The sequence below is a fragment of the Ceratotherium simum genome, chromosome 11 (genome assembly GCF_057802395.1).
Source record: "Ceratotherium simum simum isolate JZ-2026a chromosome 11, ASM5780239v1, whole genome shotgun sequence".
Classification (NCBI taxonomy): domain Eukaryota; kingdom Metazoa; phylum Chordata; class Mammalia; order Perissodactyla; family Rhinocerotidae; genus Ceratotherium; species Ceratotherium simum.
Genome location: NC_141910.1, coordinates 17,552,435 through 17,578,094, shown reverse-complemented (window position 1 = coordinate 17,578,094; position 25,660 = coordinate 17,552,435). Strand labels below are relative to the sequence as shown.

Genomic DNA, 25,660 nt, shown 5'->3' with positions numbered 1-25,660 from the left:
CATGTGAAGTGACGAATAAAGTTACTTGTGTGATTTTCCTGGGATTTTGAAAACCCATAAGCTGGTGCTCAGCTACTTTTTTTTTTTTTTTTTTTACCATGAGCTTTTTAGAAGATGAAAGTAGGTACTATTTATAAATTTAGTTTACCTAATTGTATAGATTATATTCATAATGTTTAAAAATCATGTAACCCTGATATCTTATAGAGAATGGAATTCAAATGATTTTAGGGATGAATTATTTAAATGTCTCAGCAGGTAGCATTTTTAGTAAATACATTAAATTTTAAGCCTCACTTCTTAATAGTAAACTATTTGGAACCGTTCCTGAGATTATTCACTGATGACTGACAGTTGAAATATCTATGATTCTTCCTGCAATTAAAGACCTCTGTAGTCTTTTTAATCGTAGACTAAGAGCTGTGTTGGGTACACTTATCTGTACCCATGGACCTTAGAGTCTAGTGGTGATTTATCAGATGATTATAGATAATTGTTGAACTGATAGGGTCTGGTTCAAATGGTTCAAGCAGAAAGGTAGGGTGGGATAAGGCATCTGAGGCTATAGTAAATGAAAGAGCATTTTGAGTAGACCTCCATGGTTAGATCAAAGATGGTGCATATAGGGCAAAGATTTTGGAGAATGAAGATGGGAGATGAGGTTGGAAACCACTGTAGGTTTATGAAGAGACTTCACTGTAGTGCTTTGTTTATATTGGGGAACCTTAAGAGACTTTACACAGGGAAATGTAAAAGAATAACCTGGGAAGCAATGAGGTGAATGAAGACAGGGAGACTTAATGTGATGTTAGCACAAGCAGAGGGTAAGAGCTTCAACTAGGGCAGTGACTGCAAATGGTGAAAGAGAAATGGATTCAGGAAACACTTCAGCGTTAAATGATCTGGAACTTGACATCTGGCTGGAGTGAGAGAACATTGTAGATGTTCAATAGCTGTTTGTGGATATTTTGATGGGTTTTGCTGTATAATAGAAATTAAATTGGAATATATCGCATTTACCCCTGAAATACCCTATTCATTTTCTGCAAAAGTAGACTTTTTTTTAAAAAAAAGAAAAATAAATTATAATCCAAAGTAGCCTGCCAAACTTAATAACATTATTTGCTTCATGTTTTATAAAATATTGTAGACTTGTTTATATTTTACTTAGTTTACATTCTATAAAGGCTTAAGATTTTTAAAAAATGAAAGCAATTATTTAATAAAAATTTTAACCAAGTTTCCCAATGAAAAGAAATTTGTTGAGGGGTAAAAAGAAAAAATGGAAAGAGCTGACACATTTCTAGAATTTCAAAATACTCACATTAAAAATAGGCCTTTTATAAACTTCCTTAATTTTTCCAAATGAATATTTTTTACAGTAGGAGCAGAAGTTTTTACCTGCTGAATTTATACTTAACTCTAGTCTGTTCAAACTCAAAGTAAATAAAACATATCTTAACACCTACAGATATTTTAAATGGTTGGGATCAGAAAAGGTTTTGATGTATGAAAATATAGTTGTATCAAGATATGAAGTATAAATAGAAAAACTGGGAATGTTCAGCATATGTCCAATCCCAGGGAGGTAATTAACTTGCTATACTGGAGAGGTTGTTGATTTCTCTAGAAAAAGTCTCATTTAAACTGATTAAGTAGATGGATGGATGGTAGGGGGAGTAGCTCTATGTAAGATTCTATTAAAAAACCAAAGATCTGCGTTACACAGATTGCTTTGTTATACACTAAAGCTTATTTATTTTAAAAACCCAATGATAGTGATGACAGAAAGGCTATTTGACCTTTGGAAATGGCCAGTTTCAGCTTGGTTCTAGTTGGAATTTTTAAGGTGCCTTTCAGTAAGTCTCAGTTATGGAGCCAACTTTCATTATGTTTGCTAACATGGAGGCAATCAGTGGCAAACATAATTCAAAATAGTGGATACTGTAGTAGTTTTGACATTGAGATATGTTTACTACTTGCAATTTGAGTATGGATGATGATCTTCATAGTGGGAGTTTCATTCAAACAAAATAAGAAGATTCGCCTGTAAGGAGCAAAAACCAAACAAACAAAAAGCTCTGCTTGAGAGATTTGATGAAAATCTTCGTTCCCATAGTTTCCCATTTTTTTTTAATTGATGTTTTAGTAGTTTATAACATTGTGAAATTTTGGGTTGTACATTTTTGTTTGTCCATCACCATATATATGTCTCCCTTCACCCCTTGTGCCCATCCTCTACCCCCATTGCCCCTGGTAACCACAATACAGTTTTCTCTGTCCATGTGTTGGTTTATATTCCACATATGAGTGAGATCATACAGTGTTTGTCTTTCTCTTTCTGGCTTATTTCGCTTAACGTAATACCCTCCAGGCCCATCCATGTTGTTGCAAATGGGACGATTTTGTCTTTTTTTAAGGCTGAGTAGTGTTCCATTGTATATATATACCACATCTTCTTGATCCAGTCATCAGTCGAGGGACATTTAGGTTGCTTCCACTTCTCGACTATAGTGAATAATGCTGCAATGAACATAGGGGTGCATAAGCCTCTTCGGATTGTTGATTTCAGGTTCATTGGATAGATTCCCAGTAATGGGATAGCTGGATCATAGGGTATTTCTATTTTTAATTCTTTGAGGAATCTCCATACCGTTTTCCATAGAGGCTGCACCAGCTTCCCATTTTTAAATCATAGTAAGGAATTATTAAGGGAAAATAAGTGGAAAGGAAGCTGGCCATTTCTGGGAGATTAGTGAATTTTGGATACCAAAATTGGGGGACTCAGTTTCCATACTGAGAATTATTTTTCATGTTTCTCTCTCTAATGTCCAGTTGTCTCTCTTAAGCAAAATGGAAGTATCTTTTAACCAGTTAATTGATAACTTTGCTTTTTTCTTTGATTCCTAGAGAAATAGGAGGGGGGCCGGCCCAGTGACATAGTGGTTAAGTTCCCACGCTCCGCTTTGGCGGCCAGGGCTTCACAGGTTCCGATCCTGGGTGCAGACCCGTGCACCGCTTATCAGGCCATGCTGTGGCAGGCATCCAACATATAAAGAAGAGGAAGATGGGCATGGGTGTTAGCGCAGGGCCAATCTTCCTCACACACACAGACACACACAAAAAGTCCCAGAGAAACAGGAGGTATATTATAGCTTTTTGCCCTTTTTATGTATAGATAATAATTATGGTACTTATACGTGCCAGATTTATTAGACTTTTAAGTCTTTGTTTATACTTAAATTGTGTTAATGCTAAAATTTTGGGTCAGTTCATATTTAGTTGTATTTTTGTCATAATTTTGACATCTAACAACATCACTGTATTCTTTTTTTATTTGCTAGATACACACAAATCCATGTTTTTATCAGTCTTCTGAGAAGAGCCAGCTCTTACCATTAAAGACAAATCTATGGCACCGGTTGTATCCTGGAGATAGTTTTTCTCTGTTAGTCGACAAATATATTTTCCATGTTTTCTCTACACACTCTGAAACGGAAATGGAACGTACTTTAAGGTAAGATTGCCTGATGAAATGAGATTAAGTAATGGTATTTGTAACCTAATTTCTCAGCCATTCACAAATGCTTCAGTAGAAACCATTCTAGGAATAAACTCTGTTAGCAGTATAGGAGTTACGTGGCATGTGTGTGTGTGTGTGTGTGTGTGTGTGTGTGTGTGTTTCTAGAAGACATTTGACTTTGGAAACTTATGCCTTAATAGTGATTGCTCCCATATGTAGTCTCTTTTACCATTGAGTTCAGAATGTATTTTTCATCTAACAGTAACCAGGATAGTTAATTTGACACTGACTATATTTTCTTAATCTTTTTTTTTTAGCTTTTTAAATTTTATTAAGGTATTAACCGCTGGCTTAGACTACACTTGTATAACTCCTCTTTCTTATAAAAATAACAGAAAATATAGCATAGGAAAACTGAAGAAATGAGATATTACAATAAACATCTGGTGTTAAGTTAAAATTATTCTACTAGTTTTGTTAAGGCAGTCATTAGCAGATTATTTGCCTTTGTTTCAGCTTTTACATTATAGAATACGTAAACTGGACCTATAGAAGTAGATGGACAAAATTATAGAGTATGTTCTCTGATTGCAATAGTATTAAATTAAAAATCAATAACAAATATCTAAAAAAATCTCTAAATATTTTGAAATTAAACAACACATTTCTAAATAACCTATATGTCAAGAGAAATCATAAGGGAAATGAGAAAAAATTTTGAACAGAATAGTACTGAAAACACAACATAAAAATTTGTGAGATGAAGCTAAAGTAGTCCCTAGAGGGAAATTTATATTAAATGCCTATATTAGAAAAGAAGAAAGCTAGAAAACCAATGATCTATTCTTCTACTTTAAGAAAATAGAAAGGAACAGATTAATCCCAAAGCAGATAGAAAAAAGGAAATAAGAAGAATAAGACTAGAAATCAATGAAGAGGAAATTGACAACAAAGAAAATCAACAAAGCCAAAAGTTGGTTCTTTGAAAAGATTAATAAAATTGGTAAACTTAGTAAGGCTTACCAAGAAAAAAATGAAAAAGCACAAATTATCAATATCAGGAATAGAAGAGGGGATATCACTACTGATCTTGTAGACCTTAAAAGAATAATGAAGAAATGTTATTTAAAATTTGATGTCAATAAATTTGACAGCCTAAATGAATGGATACATTCCTTGAAAAACACAATTTACCAAAACCGATACAGGAAGAAATAGAAAATCTGATGAATCTTATATCCATTAAACAAATCAAGTTCCCAATTTAAGAATTTTCCACAAGGAACTTTGCTAGAGAGTTCTATTAAACTTTCAAGGAAGAAATAAGACCAATATTACACTCTTTTGCCTCAAATGGAAGAGGGTACACTTCGTCACTCATTTTTTGAAGCTTCATAATCCTAACACCACAATCAGACAAGAATATTACAAAAAAAGAAAACTACAAACCGGTATTCCTCATAACAAAATATTTATAAGTCAAATCCAGCAATATATAAAGGGGATAATACACTGTGACCAATTGGAATTTGTCCAAAGAATGCAAGGTGGGTTTGTCGTATGAAAATCTATCAATGCAATTCACTATAACAGATTAAAGAACTATCATTTCAGTAGATGCATAAAAATAGTTTTGACAAGATTCAACACTTGTTCATGATACAAAAAAAAACAACCTCTGAGAAAACTAGGAAAAGAAGGAAACTTCCTTCCTATAAAAAACATACTTATTAGTAAAGTATTGAAAGTTCTCCCCCTAAGATTGGGAACAAAACAAATATGTCCATTTGTACAACTTCTATTCAATGTTTACTGGAATCGACTGGGACCTTAGTAGTAAAGTATTGAAAGTTCTCCCCCTAAGATTGGGAACAAAACAAAGGTGTCCATTTGTACAACTTCTATTCAATGTTTGCTGGAGGTCCTAGCCAGTCCAGTAAGGCAAGATAAAGAAATAAAATACATCAGATTGGAAAGGAAGGATTAAAACTGTCTTTGTTTGCAGATGACATGATGACATATTTAGAAAATCCTGAGGAATCTACTAAAGAAGCAAGACCCAAAATAGGAAATACTGTATGGTTATATTTATGTTACATTCTATGATAAGCAAACTAATCTATACTAACAGAAATCCAATCAGTGGTTATTTCCAGGGAAATTGACTAGGAAGGGACACAAGGGAACTTTTTGTGGTGATGGACATATTCTATGTCTTGATAAGGGCTTAGGTTACATGGGTGCGTGCATTTGTCAAAACTGATCAAATTGTGTACTTCAGTTCTGTGCATTTCAGTATATATAAATTATATCTAAAATTTAAAAAATTGTAAATGGAAAGAAATTATGTTAGGAAATTGTTTTTGATTTCAGTTAAATGAAACTCTATAACCGTTGCTTGCCGCTTTAAAGTACATATCTTCCTCTTGTTTTTTCTTTAACCACACATATATAAAGAATGCTATTTTTAACTAGCTGCTGAAATGAGAAATATAAAGAACTAATTTTTTTGTTATAATAAATTTCCATAGCAGAATTGTATACTTTATTTCAAAAATCAGGAAAATGTGGGGGCTGGCCCAGTAGCATAGTAGTTAAGTTCACTTGCTCTGCTTCGGCGGCCCAGGGTTTGTGGGTTCAGATCCCAGGCACACACCTACATACTGCTCATCAAGCCATGCTGTGGCGGCGTCTCACGTGTGAAATTGGCACAGACGTTAGCTTGGGGGCATCTTCCTAAAGTGAAAAAAAAAAGGAAGATTAGCAACAGATGTTAGCTCAGAGCCACTCTTCCTCACCAAAAAAAAAAGAAAAGAAAATCAGGAAAATGTTGTACATCTCTATAAAGCAAAGTGTGGTCATTGCCTGATAACTTATTTAAAGTATTATATGTCAACTTTAATTTTATTTATATCTATTCAAATTAGCTTGTCCCCTTAGTGTGAAAGACCAATATTGTATCTTAAATAAATCAGATTGTGGGATTAGTGAATTTTGAATTTTTTTAGTATTGATGAAAGTGCAAATACAACCCACTTCAACAGCACTGTACTTTTTCAGCCTGTTTATTGTGAGTAATATTATGGTACATTGTTGCTCCCAAGTTATGTGTGTTGAAAGAGGTAATAAATATTTTATATATGTTTTGGTAATTGTTTGTGTGCCTAGTTTAGGGTAACCAAATTAATTGTGTTATTTTATAATAAAAAATTAAATGTTCTGTTTTTAGCTTACGAGGGCAAAGTTTCCTTCAGGGTGTTGATTTTACTTTCAGCTCTTTTTCAGTTTGTGATTTAGAGTTTTCAGATATTCCCACAATAATATATTGAATTTCTGACGTGCAGTAATCATTTTCAGGTTTTTTTTACTTTGATGTTTATCACTCACATAGTAACAATAGTTGAAAGATCAGTAGCCTGAAACCATTTGCCTAAAGATCAGTCTAGCTATAATGGCTATTTTTTGTGTGTGTGAGGAGGATGGGCCCTGAGCTAACATCTGCCACTCCTCTTTTTGCTGAGGAAGACTGGCCCTGGGCCAACATCCATGCCCATCTTCCTCCACTTTATATGGGATGCTGCCACAGCATGGCTTGCCAAGCGGTGCGTCAGTGTGCGCCTGGGATCTGAACCGGCGAACCCCAGGCCGCCGCAGCAGAGTGCACGCACTTAACTGCTTGCACCACCGGGCCGGCCCCTATAATAGCTATTTTTAATTCAAGATATTTATCATGTTTACATCATTCCATATATGATTCAAAGCATATAGCCTTCCTTTTTAAGCATTTTGGCAATTTTACATTTATTTAGGATGTTTTTGGTTTCATTGGCTAAACATTTAACATTTGAACGGGCAAATAAAAATGAAACCTAAAATACTGAATACTTTCTCAAAAGGGGCTATGTGTTAAAACATAAGTTGGCAGCCTTTCTCTGTGAAGGACCAGATTGCAATTATTTTAGGCTTTGTTGGCCATATGATCTGTCGTTATAACTCAAATATGCTCTCATAGGGCAAAAGCAACCATAGACAGTGTGTAAGCAGATGCACATAGCTGTGTGTCAGTAGCACTGTGTTTACAAAAACAGGTAGCAGGTTGGATTTGGACGTAAGCATTATAGTTTGCTGATACCTGTATTAGAGTAAAAGCTAAGTTGCTTAACAAAACAACCCCAAAATGCAGGGCTTAAACAAGGCAGAATTTATTTTTCTGTCATCATAATCCAGAGTTGTATATGTGCTCTCCTTCATGAAGTAATCCGAGTACTCCAGCTGATGGAGTATCTCTGCCATCCTCAATATTTAGCTTCCAGGTTAGCTTCATCATTGGTATTTCCAGTTGGTGGGAAGGAAATGAAGAAGAGAATCTAGGATAAGTGTGTTGTACATATCACTTCCATTTACATCCCACTGAAAAAAATTAGACATGTGGCTACACTGAATTGCAAGGAAGGCTGGAGATGTAGTCTCCAGCTGGATGGACAAACATTGTTACAGATGCTTACAGATCAGTGCCATTCCAACTTTGCTGTCTGTTATGCAAATAACATCCACTTAGCCTCTGATGGTTAAAAGTTAGCCACGTGGCCTCTACAATTCTAGAATCCTGTCATCTCCATTGATACTAAGGAGCCCTGTTCCTTGGCGGCCTCCCCTACCACCAACACTGACCTTTAGAGGCAGCTACCATTGAACTCCCCAACACAGCCTCAGTATTGCATACCTTACTGCCTGTTGTTCTGGGCCCTTCTGGGGAACATAGTCAGCTGGTGGATTCTTTAGTCTTATGTAGTAAATCCATTTTTGCACGTCTACCTCTTTGAGCCTGTTCACCCCCTTTTAAATACTCTGCCAAGGCTCTCTGCTATATCTACTGTATTTACTAAAAGCCATATTTTTTTCCAAGCATGAACAAGCCACCGCAGTTGTTTATTAGGACTGGCTTTAGGTGTCCTTGCCAGGACCTTAAATCCTAGGTTTCAGGAGAGTGTTCTTTATCTAGCCTTATATTCTGCTTCCCCTGATCTGGCATCTTCAAGATCCATTGTTGGGCATACTCTTCTGGTTTCTGTCAACAATACATGTTAGCTAGGTTCTGTAGCTCTTTAGTGCATATTTGCTTTCCTCTTAAAGCAGGGATGGTACTTTTCTACTCAGGTAATGATGAGTTGACCCTGGTTATTGGAATAGAAGGCATGAGGGGAGGTGAGGGCAGGTCTTGAGGAAGGCAAGTATCATCAGAGAGGTGTCTACCCATAGCAGGCAGCTGCCTGCTCTCCAGACAAGAAGAGGCTATCCTCTAGCAAGGGGAAGTGGACCATGTCTTAGACTGTGGAGTATTGAAATATATTTCAGACATTTCTTGATACCATTGGGATTTTCATATATTTTAGAACTAGCTCCATTTTGCACTGTCTACCACATAAAGAACACTATTGTACTGTTGTAAAGATTTATATGTATGAACTTTTTAATCTTCATAACAATCATTGTAAGGAATAGCTACTGTTAATATCCCTGTGTTACAGATTAAGAAACTGAGACACAGAAGGTTTGAGACTTGCCCAAGGTCACAGAGCTAATACATGGCAGAACTAGGATTCAAACCCAAGCCGACTAGTTCCAGAGCTCTTACTGACTGCTGTACAAGAAAACTTACTATAGCAATCACTCTAGTAGCAAACACACTTAGAGAATGGCTAAGTTCGGTGTAGTCCTATAATGGAGTGAGAGTGAACAAACTAGAGAGAGCTCCAAGTCAAAGCGTGGATAAATCTCCACACCATAATGTTGAGGAAAAAAACAAACAGAAAAGTAACACATATATAAAGCACACACTATTTGTATGTGGATATATATGTATAATGTATACATATATTATAGATTACTTGGATTACTTCATGAATTATATATACATACACACACACACACACAATGTAATTATATATTTGTATAATATATATTATTTGTTTATATACACATACACATGTATATACATACATATACACACACAAAGAGTGGATATACACATTCTGTAGTGAAAGTATAAGGATATGCATGTGAATAGTAAACATCAGAATCAGGCTAGTGTTTTCCTTTGAAGAAGGAATGAGAGGGAGAGGAGCAAGATTGAGGCTGGGCACAGAGCGGGCTTTGATTATATTTGTGATTAATCTGGAGCGAATATGACAAAATGTTTCTATTTGGGTGGTGGGTACACAGTATTTATTTCATAGGTTGGTAGATAGAATACATATGTTATATTCTCTATACATTTCTACATGTTGAAATATTTTAAAATTTAAAAAAGAACAGAACAGGAAACCTATGTGCTTTGTGACAGTTGTTGGGACCTTGATGCCATTATAAATTTTTTCTTCCAACTAGTTGTGAATTTAAGAAAGGGATTTGAGCAACAAAACAACAGTAAAAAAGCTTGTCATTTATTTAGGTTTTCATTTTACTCATGTCAGCATGCTTGTCACATAGTATTTAGATTCTGTATAATAAGTCTCATTCATAACCGACTCCATGGGAGCATGTGGGTCTACACACATCGGCTCTAGTTGGTTTGTTTTTCACTCTTTTCTGTATATGTTTCTATGAAATTATTCTGCTAGAAGTACCAAAACGCATACTTTTTTGAGAAGTCAAAGTAAGAGAAAACCAAATTAAAAGAAAACTTTATATTTTAGTTAATTAAATTACGGCATGTTCATTAGAAGCACCAACATTAATTTTGCGTTCTTATTGCCTTGCCAATAGTAGGTGCTTAACAAGTGTTAGTTTCTTGAATACATGAATGAAATATTGTATAACATTTTGTTTTTGTATCTGAATTTCATTGCTGATGAGGAAGTACAACATTGTTTCTCTAGGGAGATTATTTTCTTTAAGACACTGTTGAGGAAAGTAAAGTAAATCTTTTGTCATATCAAATTATTTTTTTTCAAAGTGTTAAAGTTCTTACTACTTAGATTCCATATAAATCGCTAATTTTAATCACTTTTTAATTTTGAACAAAACAGTAAAATGTTGCTGAAAATGCCATTATATATGATAATATGCATGTTTACAATTCATTTGTAATTATTTTTTAAACTTTTTTCTAGATCCAGCTCATTCATATTAGTAGCATATTTTATAGTAAAGATACAAAAATGTGTCATTTATATTTGAATTTAATTTGGATTATATTTTGAAATTTAAGAATAACTTAATTGCCAAAACAGTCTTTGAAAAGAAGAAAAGAGTTGGAGGATTTATACTTCTCAGTTTTAAAACCTACTACAAAGCTACGGTAATGAAGACAGTGTGGTACTAGCATAAAGACAGATGTATAGATCAGTGGAATAGAATTGAGGGTCCAGAAATTGAGGGCCCTTACATTATGGCCAATTGATTTTTGACAAGAGTGCCAAGACAATTAAATGGGGAAAGAATAGTCTTTTCAACAGACAGTGCTGGGACAACTGGCTATCAACATGCAAAAGAATATAGTTAGACTCCTACCTCACACCATATAAAAAATGGACTTAAGATGGATCAGAGACCTAAATATAAGAGCTAAAACTATGGAATGCTTAGAAAAAAACACAGATGTAAATCTCTGTGACCTTGGATGAGGAAACAGTTTCTTAGATAAAACACCAAAATCACAAACAGAGAAAAAGTGGATAAATTGGACTTTATCACAGTTAAAAACTTCTTTGCTTCTAAGGTCACCATCACGAAAGTGAAAAGACAACCCACAGAATGAGAGAAAATAGGGCCGGCCCCGTGGCTTAGCGGTTAAGTGCTCGCGCTCCGCTGCTGGAGGCCCAGGTTCGGATCCTGGGCGTGCACCGACGCACCGCTTCTCCGGCCATGCTGAGGCCGAGTCCCACATACAGCAACTAGAAGGATGTGCAGCTATGACATACAACTATCTACTGGGGCTTTGGGGGAAAAAATAAATAAATAAAATTAAAAAAAAAAAAAAAAAAAGAATGAGAGAAAATATCTGCAAATCATATATCTGATAAGGAACTTATGTCCAGAATATATAAAGAACTCTTGCAATTCAACAATAAAAAGACAAGTAATCCAATTAAAAAATGCATAAAGGATTTAAGTAGACATTTTTCCAAAGAAGATATCCAAATGGCCAATAAACACATGAAAAGATACTCAACATAATTAGTCTTTAGGAAAATGCAAATCAAAACCACAGTGAGATACCACTTATCCACTAGGATGGCTCTAATCAAAAAGACAGATAATAACAAGCATTGGTAAGGATCTGGAGAAATTGGAACACTTATATGTTTCTGGTAGGATTGCAAAATGGTATAGCCTCTTTGGAACATATTCTGGCAGTTCCTCAAAATTTCAATCATAGAATTACATGCGGTTCACCAATTCCACTCCTTGGTATATAAGGATTGAAAACGTCTGTCCACACAAAAACTTGTATGGTTCCATTTATATGAAATGTGCAGAAATGTAAATCCATAGAGACAGAAGGGAGATTAGTGGTTGCCAGGGGCTGGAAGAAAAGGGAATGGGAAGTGACTGCTAATGCATACAGGATGTCTTTTTGAGTTGATGAATATGTTCTAAAATTAGATATTGGTGATCACTGCACAACTCTGTAAATATACTAAAACCCACTGAGTTGTGTACTTGAACAGGATGAATTTTACGGTTATGTGAATTATATCTCAATAAAGCTTTTATTTAAAAAGGATAGTTCAATTACCTTTATTATACTGTATTTAGATAAATTTCCAAGTTTTTATTTTTTTATTTAATAAGTTCTGGTAGCACTGCATTACAAATCCTGTGATAGTTGATTGCTCTAAGTATTTGAAGATAAAATAAAAATAGGTCTGTATCACAGTGACAGTGTTTGATATTTAAATAAAGGTGTAATAGAATAATTTGTACTTTGACCTCTTTAGAACTAAATATTAATTTGAATTTTGTTCTGGGATTGGGTTTTTTTGTTGTTACATTTATTCTTGGTAAATATTAAAAAAAAATTCCCCGTGGGCCATAGGCTGTGTGTATATTAGTCTTGAATTTATGCCACAATAGAAGATAAAGAAGGAATGGAATGGACAATGTTACGTAATTTCTTTCTTTCTTTTTTTTTTTTTTTTGAGGAAGATTGGCCCTGCGTTAACATCTGTCGCCAGTCTTTCTCTTTTTTCTTTTTTCTCCCTAAAGCCCCAGTACATGGTTGTGTATCGTAGTTGTAGAGTTGTAGCTCTGCTATGTGGGATGCCACCTCAGCATGGCTTGATGAGTGGTGAGTAGGTCCGCACTCAGGATCCAAACCAGCGAACCCTAGGCCCCCGAAGTGGAATGTGCGAACTTAACTGCTACGCCACTGGGTCAGGCCCCTCAATTTCTAATACTATAAAATTGAATATTGTAAATTGTGAAAAGCCGTTACACTACTATTGAATATTCTTAATATTCTTCAAATTAAATATTAAGAAAATTTGAGGAAACATCATAATTTGGAAGCACACCTGTATCCTATGAGTAAAACAGATCTGAATATTGGGGTGGAAGTGAGATTTCATAGACAGGACATTCATATATTTTCAAGTTTTTATCTCCAGTGCCTGGCACAGTACTCGACACACAGTAGGTATTTTAAAAATATTTATTGAATGAACAAAAACTGTCGTGTTGCACAGTAATTTAGTCTAAGTAAGTTGTTCTCTTTTGGCTGATTCCTGCCATTGGAATTCAAGTCTGCCTTTGAAGGAGATTATTCCTATGTAAGAAATATTTTTGTCTTCTTAGCTAGACACATTTCTAAAATCTAGTATCTTTAATTTTTTTAGATTACTTTTACTAAGGAACCATTTACACACAGTAAAATTCACCCCTTTTAAATGTACAATTCAACGCATTTTGACAAGTGTGTATAGTTGTGTAAAATCTACCACAGTGAGTTTTAGAGCATTTCCATTTCTCCAAAAAATTCCCTCATGTGCCTTTGTAGTCAATCCCCTCACTCCACCCCACAACCCCTGGCAACCACTCATCTGATTTCTGTCCCTGTAGCTTTACCTCTTCAGAATGTTATATAAATGGAATCGTACAATATGTCGTCTTTTGTGTCTGGCTTCTTTCACTTAGCAAAATGCCTTTGAGATTCATTCATGTTGTTGTATATATCACTACTAGTTCATTCCTTTTTATTTCTGAGTAGTATTTCCATCTACATTTTCAAATTTTCAAAAAGATAAATGCATTGGATCATTTCTATGTATATATGTGGAAAAATGATCCATCAACTTTGGAGGATTTTACTGCACTTTGCAGCAAGTGGGAGGTAATTGGTTCTGCTAGTATGTTCCACATTGACCATGGATGCTCCTGTGTCTGAACATTTAGCTTCCAGTCAAACTACAAATTTGGGGAGATTTCACAAGTGGCCGTACTGGCCAGAACTCCAGTAACAGCTACGTGTGAACTTGACATCAGGATTTTATTATTTTTTTTCTTCAAAAGCTTAACTAGCTTAGCTGATGTTCTTGCAGTTTAAATTTTCTCTTTGGATGCTGGGTGGTGATCTTTTATGGACTATCTGGACAAATACTGAATAAGTAAATAGCTCTTAAGCTTTAAGAGAGATGGCTTTCATCCATTTCATAAATAGCTGTGGTTTCTAGGCCCATGATTTGGGAAGATTAATGTATTATATGGTGATACAGTGGGCAGAAGATAAAGAACATATTCTAGTCTATATATTCTAGTCTACTATGATCTGCTTTTTTATCTTGCTAAGTTTGAGAAAAGGAGCACAATTCATTAGTTAGATGTACTTGAGAAAATCACATTTATAATGACATGGTAGGCAATAGAAGTGTTTTAAATTTAAATGATAAATGAATTTTTATTTTATCTTATAGAAACAGTCAAATGCTTGATGAAGATAGTATATTGAATGAAACACCAAAATCTTCCTCAATTAATTTGCCTGATGAGACAACTTGTGCCCCACAGTTGGAAAGAAGCACAGAAATAGCTAAGACCCAGACTATTACTGCAAAGAGTATGGTGAGAAATTTAAGATCTCATCCATTTATAATATCTTCCTTATTTTGAGGAGAGAAAAGACAACTGAAATTAGACATATCATGACAACATTACTAGTGTTACTGTTTTGAAGTTAAGCTCTAGAGAATATCATACTAGTCCACTACATGAGCTAATAGAGATAATGAATTTCTTTCTTTGAGAAATTTGGCTAACTCAATCCACAGTTGCAGATGGATTTTTTAATGGTAGTTTTCTGCAAAATAAATAATTTTATGATTTCATTAAGGGCACGTGGTTATTTTTAGTAATTAATATATAGGTGCCTTTTTAGTCTTTCCTAGGTGAATGTAGAGACTTCAGTAAGCAGCAGTCAAACCCTGCCCAGAGGAAAAGAATCCTTCCAGCGTGGATGTTAACAAAAGGTCTAAGTGATCAAAACCTTTCAGCACCAGTCATCAGTGGAGGTAGGGTTTTGTTTCAAGAAAGTACTAAGCAGAATTCAAAAGTTTTTCTGAACAAATGGAGATAGAGTAATAGTTGTATAAGTGTATAACTTAGCCCAACATTTTTTAGATGTGTACATAAGTCTAACTTAAAACAAGCCATTTATCAAACATCATCCTGCTAATTACTTTGATTTAAAAAGTGCTATTTATCTTATGTGCCAGACTTATCATATTAATATAGATTTTCAAACAAACCTGTTGGTGTCATGACTAAGATAAAAGGCCAGTGCAGTAAGAGCTTTCTAAATTAATTAAATAAAAAAGTGTCAAGCACGCGATGTTATATGCTGGCGGATTCAAAAAAGAGGTGACCTCTGTCCTAGCACAGCTCACTGACATGGCAGGTATCGCAATGATTTATGTCGTTTTCTGGGTATTCCCATTCATTCAAGATTATTAAAATGTGTTCTGCATTGTCTTATTTAGTCAGCATTTTATTTGCAACTTTTCAGCCATCTTGGGTTTAGTTTCTTTTGACTGCTTGTTTTCTTTTCTATGGGTCACATTTTCCTGTTTATTCTCTTGTTTAGTGACTTTCTATTGGATATTGGATGTTATGAATGATATATTGTAGAGACTTCTGATTTTATGTTCCTCTGAATAAATACTTTTGTTCTAATAGGCAATTAATTTGGCCTAATAGTCAGTTTTATTCTAATAGGCAGTTAATTCAGGCCCCAAACTCTGTTTCCCCTGTTGTGGACAGCAGCTGCAGCCTCTACTTAATTCTCTCAGCTTCCAGCTGCTGCTGCTTCTCTGGGCTCCTGGGACTGTCCCCGTGCACGTGTAGTTTAGTAGTCAGCCAAAGATTTAGGTTGATTTTATATGTAGATTTTGGTTCTTGGCTCTCTGTGGCTTCCTTCCTTCCAGGATTTTAGCCCTAACTTTTTGCCTGTTCCACGAGCCTCAAACTGTGTCCTCTGACCACGTAAGCCAGTAAGGATGCAGCTTTCTACCACCTGTGAGATGTGGGATGCCCTCAGGAAAAAGCCACGGATTCACAAACCTCACAGGTTGTAGCTGATTTTTCAAAGTTAGGCTGTTCTCCAGTTCTGCGTTTTCGGTCATTCTCCACTGCCTTCAAATAGCTGTTTTTCAATATTTTGTCAAATTTATAATTGTTTTGTTTGAGATGATTAGTTCAATCAAGCTACTCTGCCATTTTGCCCTGAACATTGTCTTTTATAAATTAACAGCACAATTGAATATATATTTTGGGTGAATATTACTACTCTTACTGTTTCTAATATTCAGCATAGGGGTCACAGATGTTGTCTGAAGTTTTTGGTCAAATATGTTATGTACAGAATATCCCTTATTTAATGCTAATTTGCATTGTAGTAGTAGGATCAGAGTGATCTTGTAAGAAAAGTAGGTTCTATACTGTATGTTGAGGTAGATGTGATTTAATCTGGAGAATTTTCGTATCTAAACCTAAGATTTCCTGGTAAGGGTTTTATTCCAACACAGTGGTTTTCAGTCCCCTACCTGGATCAATACGTGTGTAATATATTTTTCTCAGTAGCTTTTCTCATTAAGTGTGCTAATCCTCAATTTGCAGGAAGGAAATGGGGTTTGGGGGATGGTGGTGGAGCGGGGGTAGGCACTTTCCCTCGGTAGAACTATTTCTCTAATGTGGAAAGAATAACCACTTGACCAAACATTGGACCAATGTGAACTGCCTCCCTGCAAACCAACCCTTTTCTTTCCGGGCTTTCTTGTTTTGTTCTGTGTCTGCTCCGGTGCTACCACTACTACATTGCTTCTAATAGTGCAAAATATATTTTGCTTCAAATTATAAATATCTGTTAACTTTAACTTGCTAAATGTACCATATAAAATATGAAGCATCCTTTTGAGCACTTCACCTTGAAAACACAAATGAGAGTAACTTGACATTGGTTTCGACAGGAATATTACCTAGTACACAGTGTACTTAAAATGCTGAAGCTTCAAAATAAGAGAAAAGTCTTTGGATTCAGGCATATCTTCTTATAAGCTTATATTTTCGAGGAGTACTTGTTTTTTTTTTTTGTTTATTTATTTATTTATTTATTTTTTTCCCCCAAAGCCCCAGTAGATAGTTGCATGTCATAGATGCAAATCCTTCTAGTTGCTGTATGTGGGACGCGGCCTCAGCATGGCCGGAGAAGCGGTGCGTCGGAGCGCGCCCGGGATCCGAACCCGGGCCGCCAGCAGCAGAGCGCGCGCACACTTAACCGCTAAGCCATGGGGCCGGCCCTCGAGGAGTACTTGTAAGAGCAAGGTTAGGTTACTTAATTCCTTTAAAGACTTAATTCCTTTAAAGATTTAGAAGTATAGGACAGTTCAGCACTTGAATCCAGCTATTAAAGGTTGAAATAATTTGACTTTCTGCTGTGTAGTTTTTTTATTATTATTATTTGTTTGTTTGTTTAAGTAATGAATCATCTAGGTCAATAGACCAATGCTAGAGATTTTAAAAAATCAATTTCTAGGATGCATTTTAGGTTCATTTAGATATAGGATACTTTCTTATGTCCTTTGCAGCTTTAGTACTGTACTGTGTTCTTTGCTATTTATTTAGATTATCTGAAACCATCTTGATATTCTGGAACCTTCTATGTCATTAGGTACAGGACAAATAATTTTAATTATGTTAAATAACTTATCTAAGATCACATAATAAATGCCTGAGCTGTAATTGAGACCTGGCTCTGTCTGACTCTAAAGCCCATGCTCTGATCCATATCACTATATAGCCACCTAAATTTACCCTCTGTATGTTCTGTTTTTGGGGTTTTTCTTTCTTTCTTAATATGTGCTTGTGTTTTCTCCTGGATCTTTTCTCAGTTTAACTCTTGGTTTAATCCTGACATGTTTGTGAATGTTTGCTGTGATCAGGCTATTATTTCTGTTTTTCAACCAAGTTCTAGTTTATTTTATTTGCTGGGTCCCCAGGTACTAGCCCTTGGATGTCATCATGAGTTTCTCAGGCCTGGGTTAAAATTTTCTCCACGTCCCTTAGTGATTGGGAAGTGAATGTATTTGGGCAAAGGCTATCAGAGCCTCTCCTCTGTTGGCTTCCGTTTATCTCTGTTCCCTCAGCCCTCTAGGCCCCAGGACAAGTCATAACTCCTAGGTTATGACACTCTTGCTAGATGGAAAAAAGAGCTTTTATATTTTCACTAGTGTCATGGTACTCTGCAGTACTCTTCTTTCCCCATCTTCTAACCCTCCAACATGGAATCATGAGAAGTGGCACATGCGATTAAGATTGAAGTAAGAAGTAGTCCACAAACCATTTGGTTTGCATTTAATTTTGTACTCTGAATATTTTCTGTATGACGACTCAATGCAGATGATAAATATTGAACTGACAGTGTTTAATTTGACTATACTTCAAAATTTACTTAAAGCACTAGTTATTCTATATATTTACTTTATTTCCAGCAATGCTGCTAAATGATCTAATTAATTTTAATATATTTTTATTGCCTCTTGGATTTTCTAGCTATACAGTCATATCTACAGAATTATGATAATTTTGGCTCTTCTGTCTACTGCCTCAAAATTTTTTTATTTTATTTCATGAGCTAAGTCCTATAAATTTTAAGTAAAAATGGGTAAAATTGATATCTGTGTCTTGTTCCTGATTTTAATAGGAGTTCTGTTAGTATTTCAGCATTTAATATGATTGATATTCGATTCTGATACTCTTATCATGTTTAGGATGTTTCATTTATTTTTTTAAGGAATAACTGTTGAATTCTTTGAAAAATTTTTTGATATAGAAATAGTCCTTCATTATTATGTGTTAATGTAATGAAAGATATTGGTAGATTTCCTAATGTTGTACCATGTTTGTATTCCTGGAGTAAGTTCAGTTTTATCATGATAGCTTATTATTTTATGCTCTGTTGGATTAGATTTTCTGATATTTACTTTAGGACATTTGTATCTATATTCATAATTGTGCTTAGTATTTTATTCTGTGTGCCATCTACATCAGATTTTAGTGTTAGAGCTATGTCAGCGTTGTATAAAATGAATTAGGAGGTTTTCATATATGCTTAAGAACAGATAACAGAAATATCTGTTTCTTTATAGAACCTTCTTAGATCACAGTCTGGGCCTGGTGCCTACTTTTAGTAGTTGATAGTTCTAACATAGGAATAGGTAAGTTACACCAGTAAAAAAGAATGAAACACCCAGAAACAGATCAGAATAACATACATTTAATGTATAAAAAATTAGTTCAGGGGCCAGCCCTGTGGCGTAGTGGTTAACTTCGCGTGCTCTGCTTTGGGCAGCCCAGGGTTCACAGGTTCCGCTCCTGGATGTGGACCTTCACTCCACTCATCAAGGGATGCTGTGGTGGCGTCCCATATAAAGTAGAGGAGGATGGGCATGGATGTTAGCTCAGGGCCAATCTTCCTCAAGTAAAAATAGGAAGGTTGGCAACGGATGTTAGCTCATGGCCAATCTCCCCTACCAAAAAAAAAAAAAAAAATTGGTTCAAATTGATGGGGGAAGAATGCATTATTATAAATGATGTTGGGAGAATTAGCTTTCCATTTAGAAGAAAATAATATTAGAGCACTAATTCATACCATATTCATAAATAAATTTCTATTGAATTAATAATCTTAATGTAAAAATTAAAAGTATTAAGGCATTTGAAGAAAATGTGGGAAAAATATTTTTGTTACTTCTGGGAGGCTTTCTTAAAATGATGGGAAGCCTAGAACTATAAGGGAAACTTGGCAGATCTATCTAGATTAAAAATGAAAAAAATATGCAAAAGTCAGAGGCAAATAGCAGACTGTAAAACAATATACTGGGAGATATTTGTCACACTTATAAAACAGATGGAAGGTTTTTAATAATTGTCTACTTAGTAATAAAAAAGAAGGTAAGACTCAGTGGAAATATAGGGCATTCTATATGACATACTACAGAAGAATAAATTAAAATAACCAATAAATACTGGCAGATAGAAAAAAGTCAATTGAAACAACCAAATACCATTTTTGGTCATTAAACTCATCAAAATCTAAGCAATTAATCTAGTATAATAATTGTAATATCCAGTATAATAATTGTCAAACATTGGTGGTGGAAGTATAAGCTGGTATAGCTTTTTAAAGTTATTTGCTAGTATCTCTTAAATTTTTAAATATACAACACACTTTGATCCAGAAATTCCAATTCTAGGTATTTATCCCACAGAAATAATAACATTTATACATTTAGCCCAGTGTGTGATTACATATACATATTTGTAGATATATTTGCTTAAACTTAGGAAAAAGTTGATAAAGATACACATCAAATTATGAATATAACTGTTAGGAGTGGTTCCTTTAGATGATAAAATCAGATGGATGTAATTTTAATGACATATATGCATATAGTTGAGCCATCATTCATATAGTATTAGTAGAAGAGCTCATATAAGTAAATGCAATTAGTAATAGTTAAAAATAAAATAAACTGGTTTGTTTTAATAGTTAATTTCTGTTATATTTCTATCATTTAACTGTACCTATCCTGGATTTAGGAAATTATTTGATTTGCCAGATATAAAGATTATTATGAGCCAATTAACATTTATTTTATATATTCTTTGTGACGAGCATTTTAACAGCAGTTTCAAAATGGCTTTTTCCTATGCAAAAAGAAATTAACCTTGGTCCCAAGAAGGAATATTTGTAGTAAAGAATTTGGAATTTTGAAGAATTGAATGTTTTAAATATATATTTTTTTAATTTTAGAATTTATTTGCATATGTGACACTTGGAATGTGGTAAACTGCCGTTTGGGCAGAAGCTGGTCTTATTTAATTTACACTTTTTTAGTTCTTAGCCTAGTAAGTGATACCATAGTTGATTATTTCCCTTGGTCTGACTAATTCATAACTACTGCAGCATTTGGTCATTTGCTTCACCAGGCTGTACAGTCCTATTTAGTCCTGTTTCTGACAGTTTCTAAAATGATATGAAATGCTTCCTAATTTAGATTCAAAACAAATATTTGAATAATTTAGGCAAAGTTTAGTTATTAGTTTATTCATAAGTTTCCTTTGATAAATACATTATTTTTATATTAGTTCAATAGATTTTCCTGTTAAATAATGTGGACAGTATTCTATTAGTGTTTCTTTCCGGAACTTAATGAAGGAGTGTTATTTCAGGCCACTGAATATCCTTTAGAACTGCTTTAAGCAAACTATAGCCCATGAGCCAAATCCAGCCCACTGCCTTTTTTTGTAAATAAAGTTTTATTGGAACACAGCCATGCTCATCCATGTATGTATTGTCTGTGGCTGCTTTCACACTGCAATGGCAGAGCTGGGTAGTTGTGACAGATAGTATATGGCTCACAGAGCTTAAAATATTTACTCTCTGGCTTTTTAGAGAAACTTTGCTAACCTTTGCTTTAGAACATTAGAATAGTGACTACTGTTTGCCTTACATACCTATATCCAAGCTCTTAAGAGAATCTTTGGATAAGTTCTATTTATGTTCACAGTTAATTTAGTCAAACATATTAATTGAGCACCAGTTTTGTGCTAGACACAGTTTTAGGTACTTGAGACATAAGGAGGGAACAGCGAACAAGGCATATAAAGTCTCTGCCCTTGTGAAGTTATCATTTGAGTGTAGAGGAGACAGACAACTAACCCTGACGATTTTCCTCTTAAAATAAGTAGATCTTTTTTCTTTTCTGTTTAGACAGTTCATGAATTTGTTAACAAAATATGATACTGACTTAAGTTTCCCAACTATGTTGAACCTTAGGTAAGTATGGGATACAATGTCCATTGTTACTTCATTGTACAATGAAGACATTTTCTTCACTGGTGAAGTTTGTAGAGGTCACTCTTCCTTTTGGGTTATTTTGTGTTCTTAATCTATATTTAAGATAAGTTGAATTTCTCACTGTAGATGTTAGGGGCTCAATAAGTATACGTAAAATTCATTGGCTAGCTACATGTCACATTTTCTTGTAGAGAAATTCAAAAGAAAGCTAACATACATCAGGTACTCTGCTAGTTAGTTTATATATCTTACCCCATTTACTCCTAATAACTCCATGAGTCATTATTATACTTCACTTTTTCCTGATGATGAAACCAAAGTTCAGAAAGGTACAGAGACGTGAGGTGAAACAGTTAAAGGATGGAGCCTAGCCACTAGTGTCTTGGCCTGGCTGACTCTGGGGCTGGAGCTCTTGGGCATTGTGTCGCTTAATACTTTTTGAGCTTTGTAAATAAGTGTTTTTCAAGTTGGCATTAATATAAATAGAACTTTAATTTTACTAGAGCTTTTATCCTTTTTCTTTCTTTTTTTTGGCATGGATTATTGACATTTGAAGATATGGGAGATAATTTTCTTCTTTTTCTTTGTGTGTGTGTGTTTAAGGTAATATTGTAATCCAGGGAAGTGAAAAAGAAGCAATCTGCGAAGATAAAACCCAAGTAAACATAACACAGCAAGGAAAAAAGCGATTAATTTCATCAGGAAGCTCAGAAAGTACATCAGCAGAGCAAGACACAGGAAAAAAGTGCAAAAATGCTGATCAAGAAGAGTCTTTCATTTCATCCAAGGTGATTTTTAAAAAATTCATTATTTGATTGTTTTCTTCATCAAGTGTTCTCGATAGGAATTAATTATCTGCTGTATACAGCAAGGAGAAACCAAAGCTGTGTTTTATTATTGAATTTATGAAGATAAAAACTAGCCTAGACTTTTTTTGACTTACTGAAACTAATATTTAATATAGTACTTGCATTGTAGAAAACAAAGCTATTTAATTTAGAAATTTTCCGACAGGAAAAAAGTGGAAACCACTTGACTCTGGTCATAATTTGGTACCTCCATTCTGAAAACCTGGTTTTTCATTCTCAGACTGCATGTAACCACCTTTTTCTTGATCAGTATGAAGAGAATAACAGCTGTTGGGGTAGTACTTAATAGCCTGTTGCAGGATTACTTCTGGGCTAATTTACAGTATTTATAAACCTCTTTCCTCTTTCAGTTTTTGCTAACTCACTAGAATGGTTTGGCTGACTTAAGCATTCTTTAACACTGGGCACTTAAAGAAAATGAGGCCTATTGATGCATTTAAAAAGAGAAAGAAGAAGGAAAAAAAGATAGAGACGGTCCTAGGGCAGAAAAGTCAGGTATTCTTCTCAGGAGAGGGGTGGCTTTAGGTGCCAGTTTTCATGATCCTTGTAGACCTGTGGCTGAGCTCTGTGGGCCCCCATCGTTTTAGTCTTAGTGAGAGCCAAAGCAGTAGGATTGGCGTTAGAATAGCGTGCCCTGGAGTGATTGAACTGCCAGCAGCTATCCCAGAGGGTCCGGTCCTTTATAGGACTCCCCTCACTCCTACCTCCTCTCCTGTTAGAGAAGACCCAGCTTCTCACTGTATCCCTTCTTCCAGCTAGAGAAGTGGAGTCTGATCACTGTAGGCTCAACTCCTTTGCTTACTTATGGAATCAAATTTAATAGATGAAAAGAAAATGTTTTCTGAGTCACATGTATTGGCCATAAAAACTTAAGATAAAATTTGTTTTATATAAACTTTGAGCCCTAATGTGCTCTACTCTCTGAATGTATCAATATGACTGCCTTTTTTGCCAAGAAGAGAAATTTTTTTTTTCAAAAGAAAATCTATAGTATACAGGCTTTGCTGTTTATCCCAATCCATAAAGTTTTTCTTTTTTTTTTTTTTTTGAGGAAGATTGGCCGTGAGCTAATGTCTGTTGCCAGTCTTCCTCCTTTTTTTTCCCTTTTTTTTCCCCAAAGCCCCATAAGGTAGTTGTATGTCATAGTTGTACATCTCTCAGGTTGCTCTATGTGGGATGCCGCCTCAGCATTGCTTGATGAGCAGTGTGTGGGTCCATGCCCTGGACCCGAACCAGTGAGCCCCAGGCCACTGAAGTGGAGCACTCGAGGTTAACTGCTATGCAACTGGGCCAACCCCTCAACCCATAAAGGTTGATAATCACAAGTAAAACTTTAAGAAATACGTTCCTAATTGATAGATAGTAGAGAGGAGATCCAAGATATTCGAGGTATTTGTGAGATTTTGATGACGTCAGGGAGTATTCAGCCAGGTCCCAGGAATGTCTGAGCTCTGCTTGGCCAAATGCTTTTCCTTCCCTTAGGGTTTCTGAGGGCGATTCGCCTCTCATAGCATAGGAGAAACAGGGCTCAAGGCTTCCTGACCATTTCATAACCCTTTATGAGGGCTCTCGGTTCAAGCTGGGCCAGAGAAGATGACTTAGACTGAAGACCCAAGCAGGGCTTTTCCAAACCCTACCCTCTGTCCCGGCCCAGTTTCATCTGAACGCTGGTGAGCAGCTAGTCCTGAAGGGATGTCTACATGCAGAGCAAGTGAGAGGGAAAGTTAAAAGGGAGAGAAAACAAGAGGCAGCACCCACCTATTTAGTCTAATGGCGGGAGATTGCCAATTACAAAGAACTGAAGAACAGTTTGGCCAGGACTGCAGAGTAGACTTGGGTCATTTTACTTGGAAAGAGTTAAGAAAGGAAGTGGAGAGAAGGGGCAGAAATTGCCTTCCTCCTACTGGGCCCTATTCCTAAGATTTGGCTTCAGTTGGTCTGTGGGGCTTGTGCTCATTATTTTAAATAAACTCTTCTCAATTTTAATGTGCACTCGAAGTTGAGAGCTACTGATGTACATCATTCAACACCTTAGAGGAAACTGATCCCAAGGTCACATTGCTAGGGATCTTGGGCCTCATATGTAGGTCTTTTCGTTTTAGGTACAATGTATTTTTCTGCCATACATATTAGAATGTCTACAAGATTTTTGTGACTAGTACCTTCTGATCATGAAGGTCATTGCTCCGAAATAGCCCATGTATTTCATCAGTTCTCTTACGTCTTTCTGCAGCTCCTTACCACTTATGTAATTGTCTACTTTAGAAGTGTGAGTGAGGGTGCTTGAATTTATTAACTTTAAAGAAAAGGATGGTATGTCCTTTACACAATCTAATTAGGAGTCTGTTGTAAATGACAGAAGGAAGCCTAACTGAAACAACTGAAGCAAAATAGTATTGTAAAATGTATCAACTGTCTGTTGCTGGGAAACAAGCTACCCCAATACTTAGTGGCTTAACACAACAATGATTTATTATTTCTTATAATTCTGTGGGTTGGCTGCATTCAGCTAGGCAATTTTATGACACCTTTTTGGTGCCACCTGGACTGCTTTCAGCTGGGAGCTCAGCTGAGGCTGGAGTATCCAAGATGGCTTCATTCGTATGAATGGTGCCTCAGTAAGCATTGATGGAATGGCTGGGGGCTGTGTGGGCCTCCCTCTCTCCACTTAACTACTCTCTCAGTAGTCTAGACTACAAATCTTTGCCTGACAGCTGGACTCAAAAGAGTAAAAGTAGAAGCTCCCTAGTCTCTTAAGGCTGAGAAGTGGAATTGGTACATTCTCATTTCTGGTTCACTCTTTGGTCAGAGCAAGTTACTACATCAGCCTAGATTCAAGGGGAGGAGATTAGATTCCCGTGACAGAAGGAGTTATTTGTGTATAAAGGGATGAGAGGGATTGTTGGCAGCCATCTT

The 25,660-nt window shown here is 35.5% G+C and overlaps 1 protein-coding gene across 2 annotated transcripts in view; it reads left to right on the top strand.

Annotated features, from left to right (window-relative positions):
* APLF (aprataxin and PNKP like factor) overlaps positions 1–25,660 on the top strand; it is a 91,830-nt gene that overhangs the window by 24,346 nt on the left and 41,824 nt on the right. For both annotated transcript variants that reach the window (XM_004435600.3, XM_087436643.1), the window contains exons 3-6: positions 3,345–3,517; positions 14,437–14,584; positions 14,898–15,030; positions 22,479–22,663. In XM_004435600.3, coding sequence (XP_004435657.1) covers positions 3,345–3,517; positions 14,437–14,584; positions 14,898–15,030; positions 22,479–22,663 — 639 coding nt within the window. The remainder of the gene's footprint in view (positions 1–3,344; positions 3,518–14,436; positions 14,585–14,897; positions 15,031–22,478; positions 22,664–25,660) is intronic.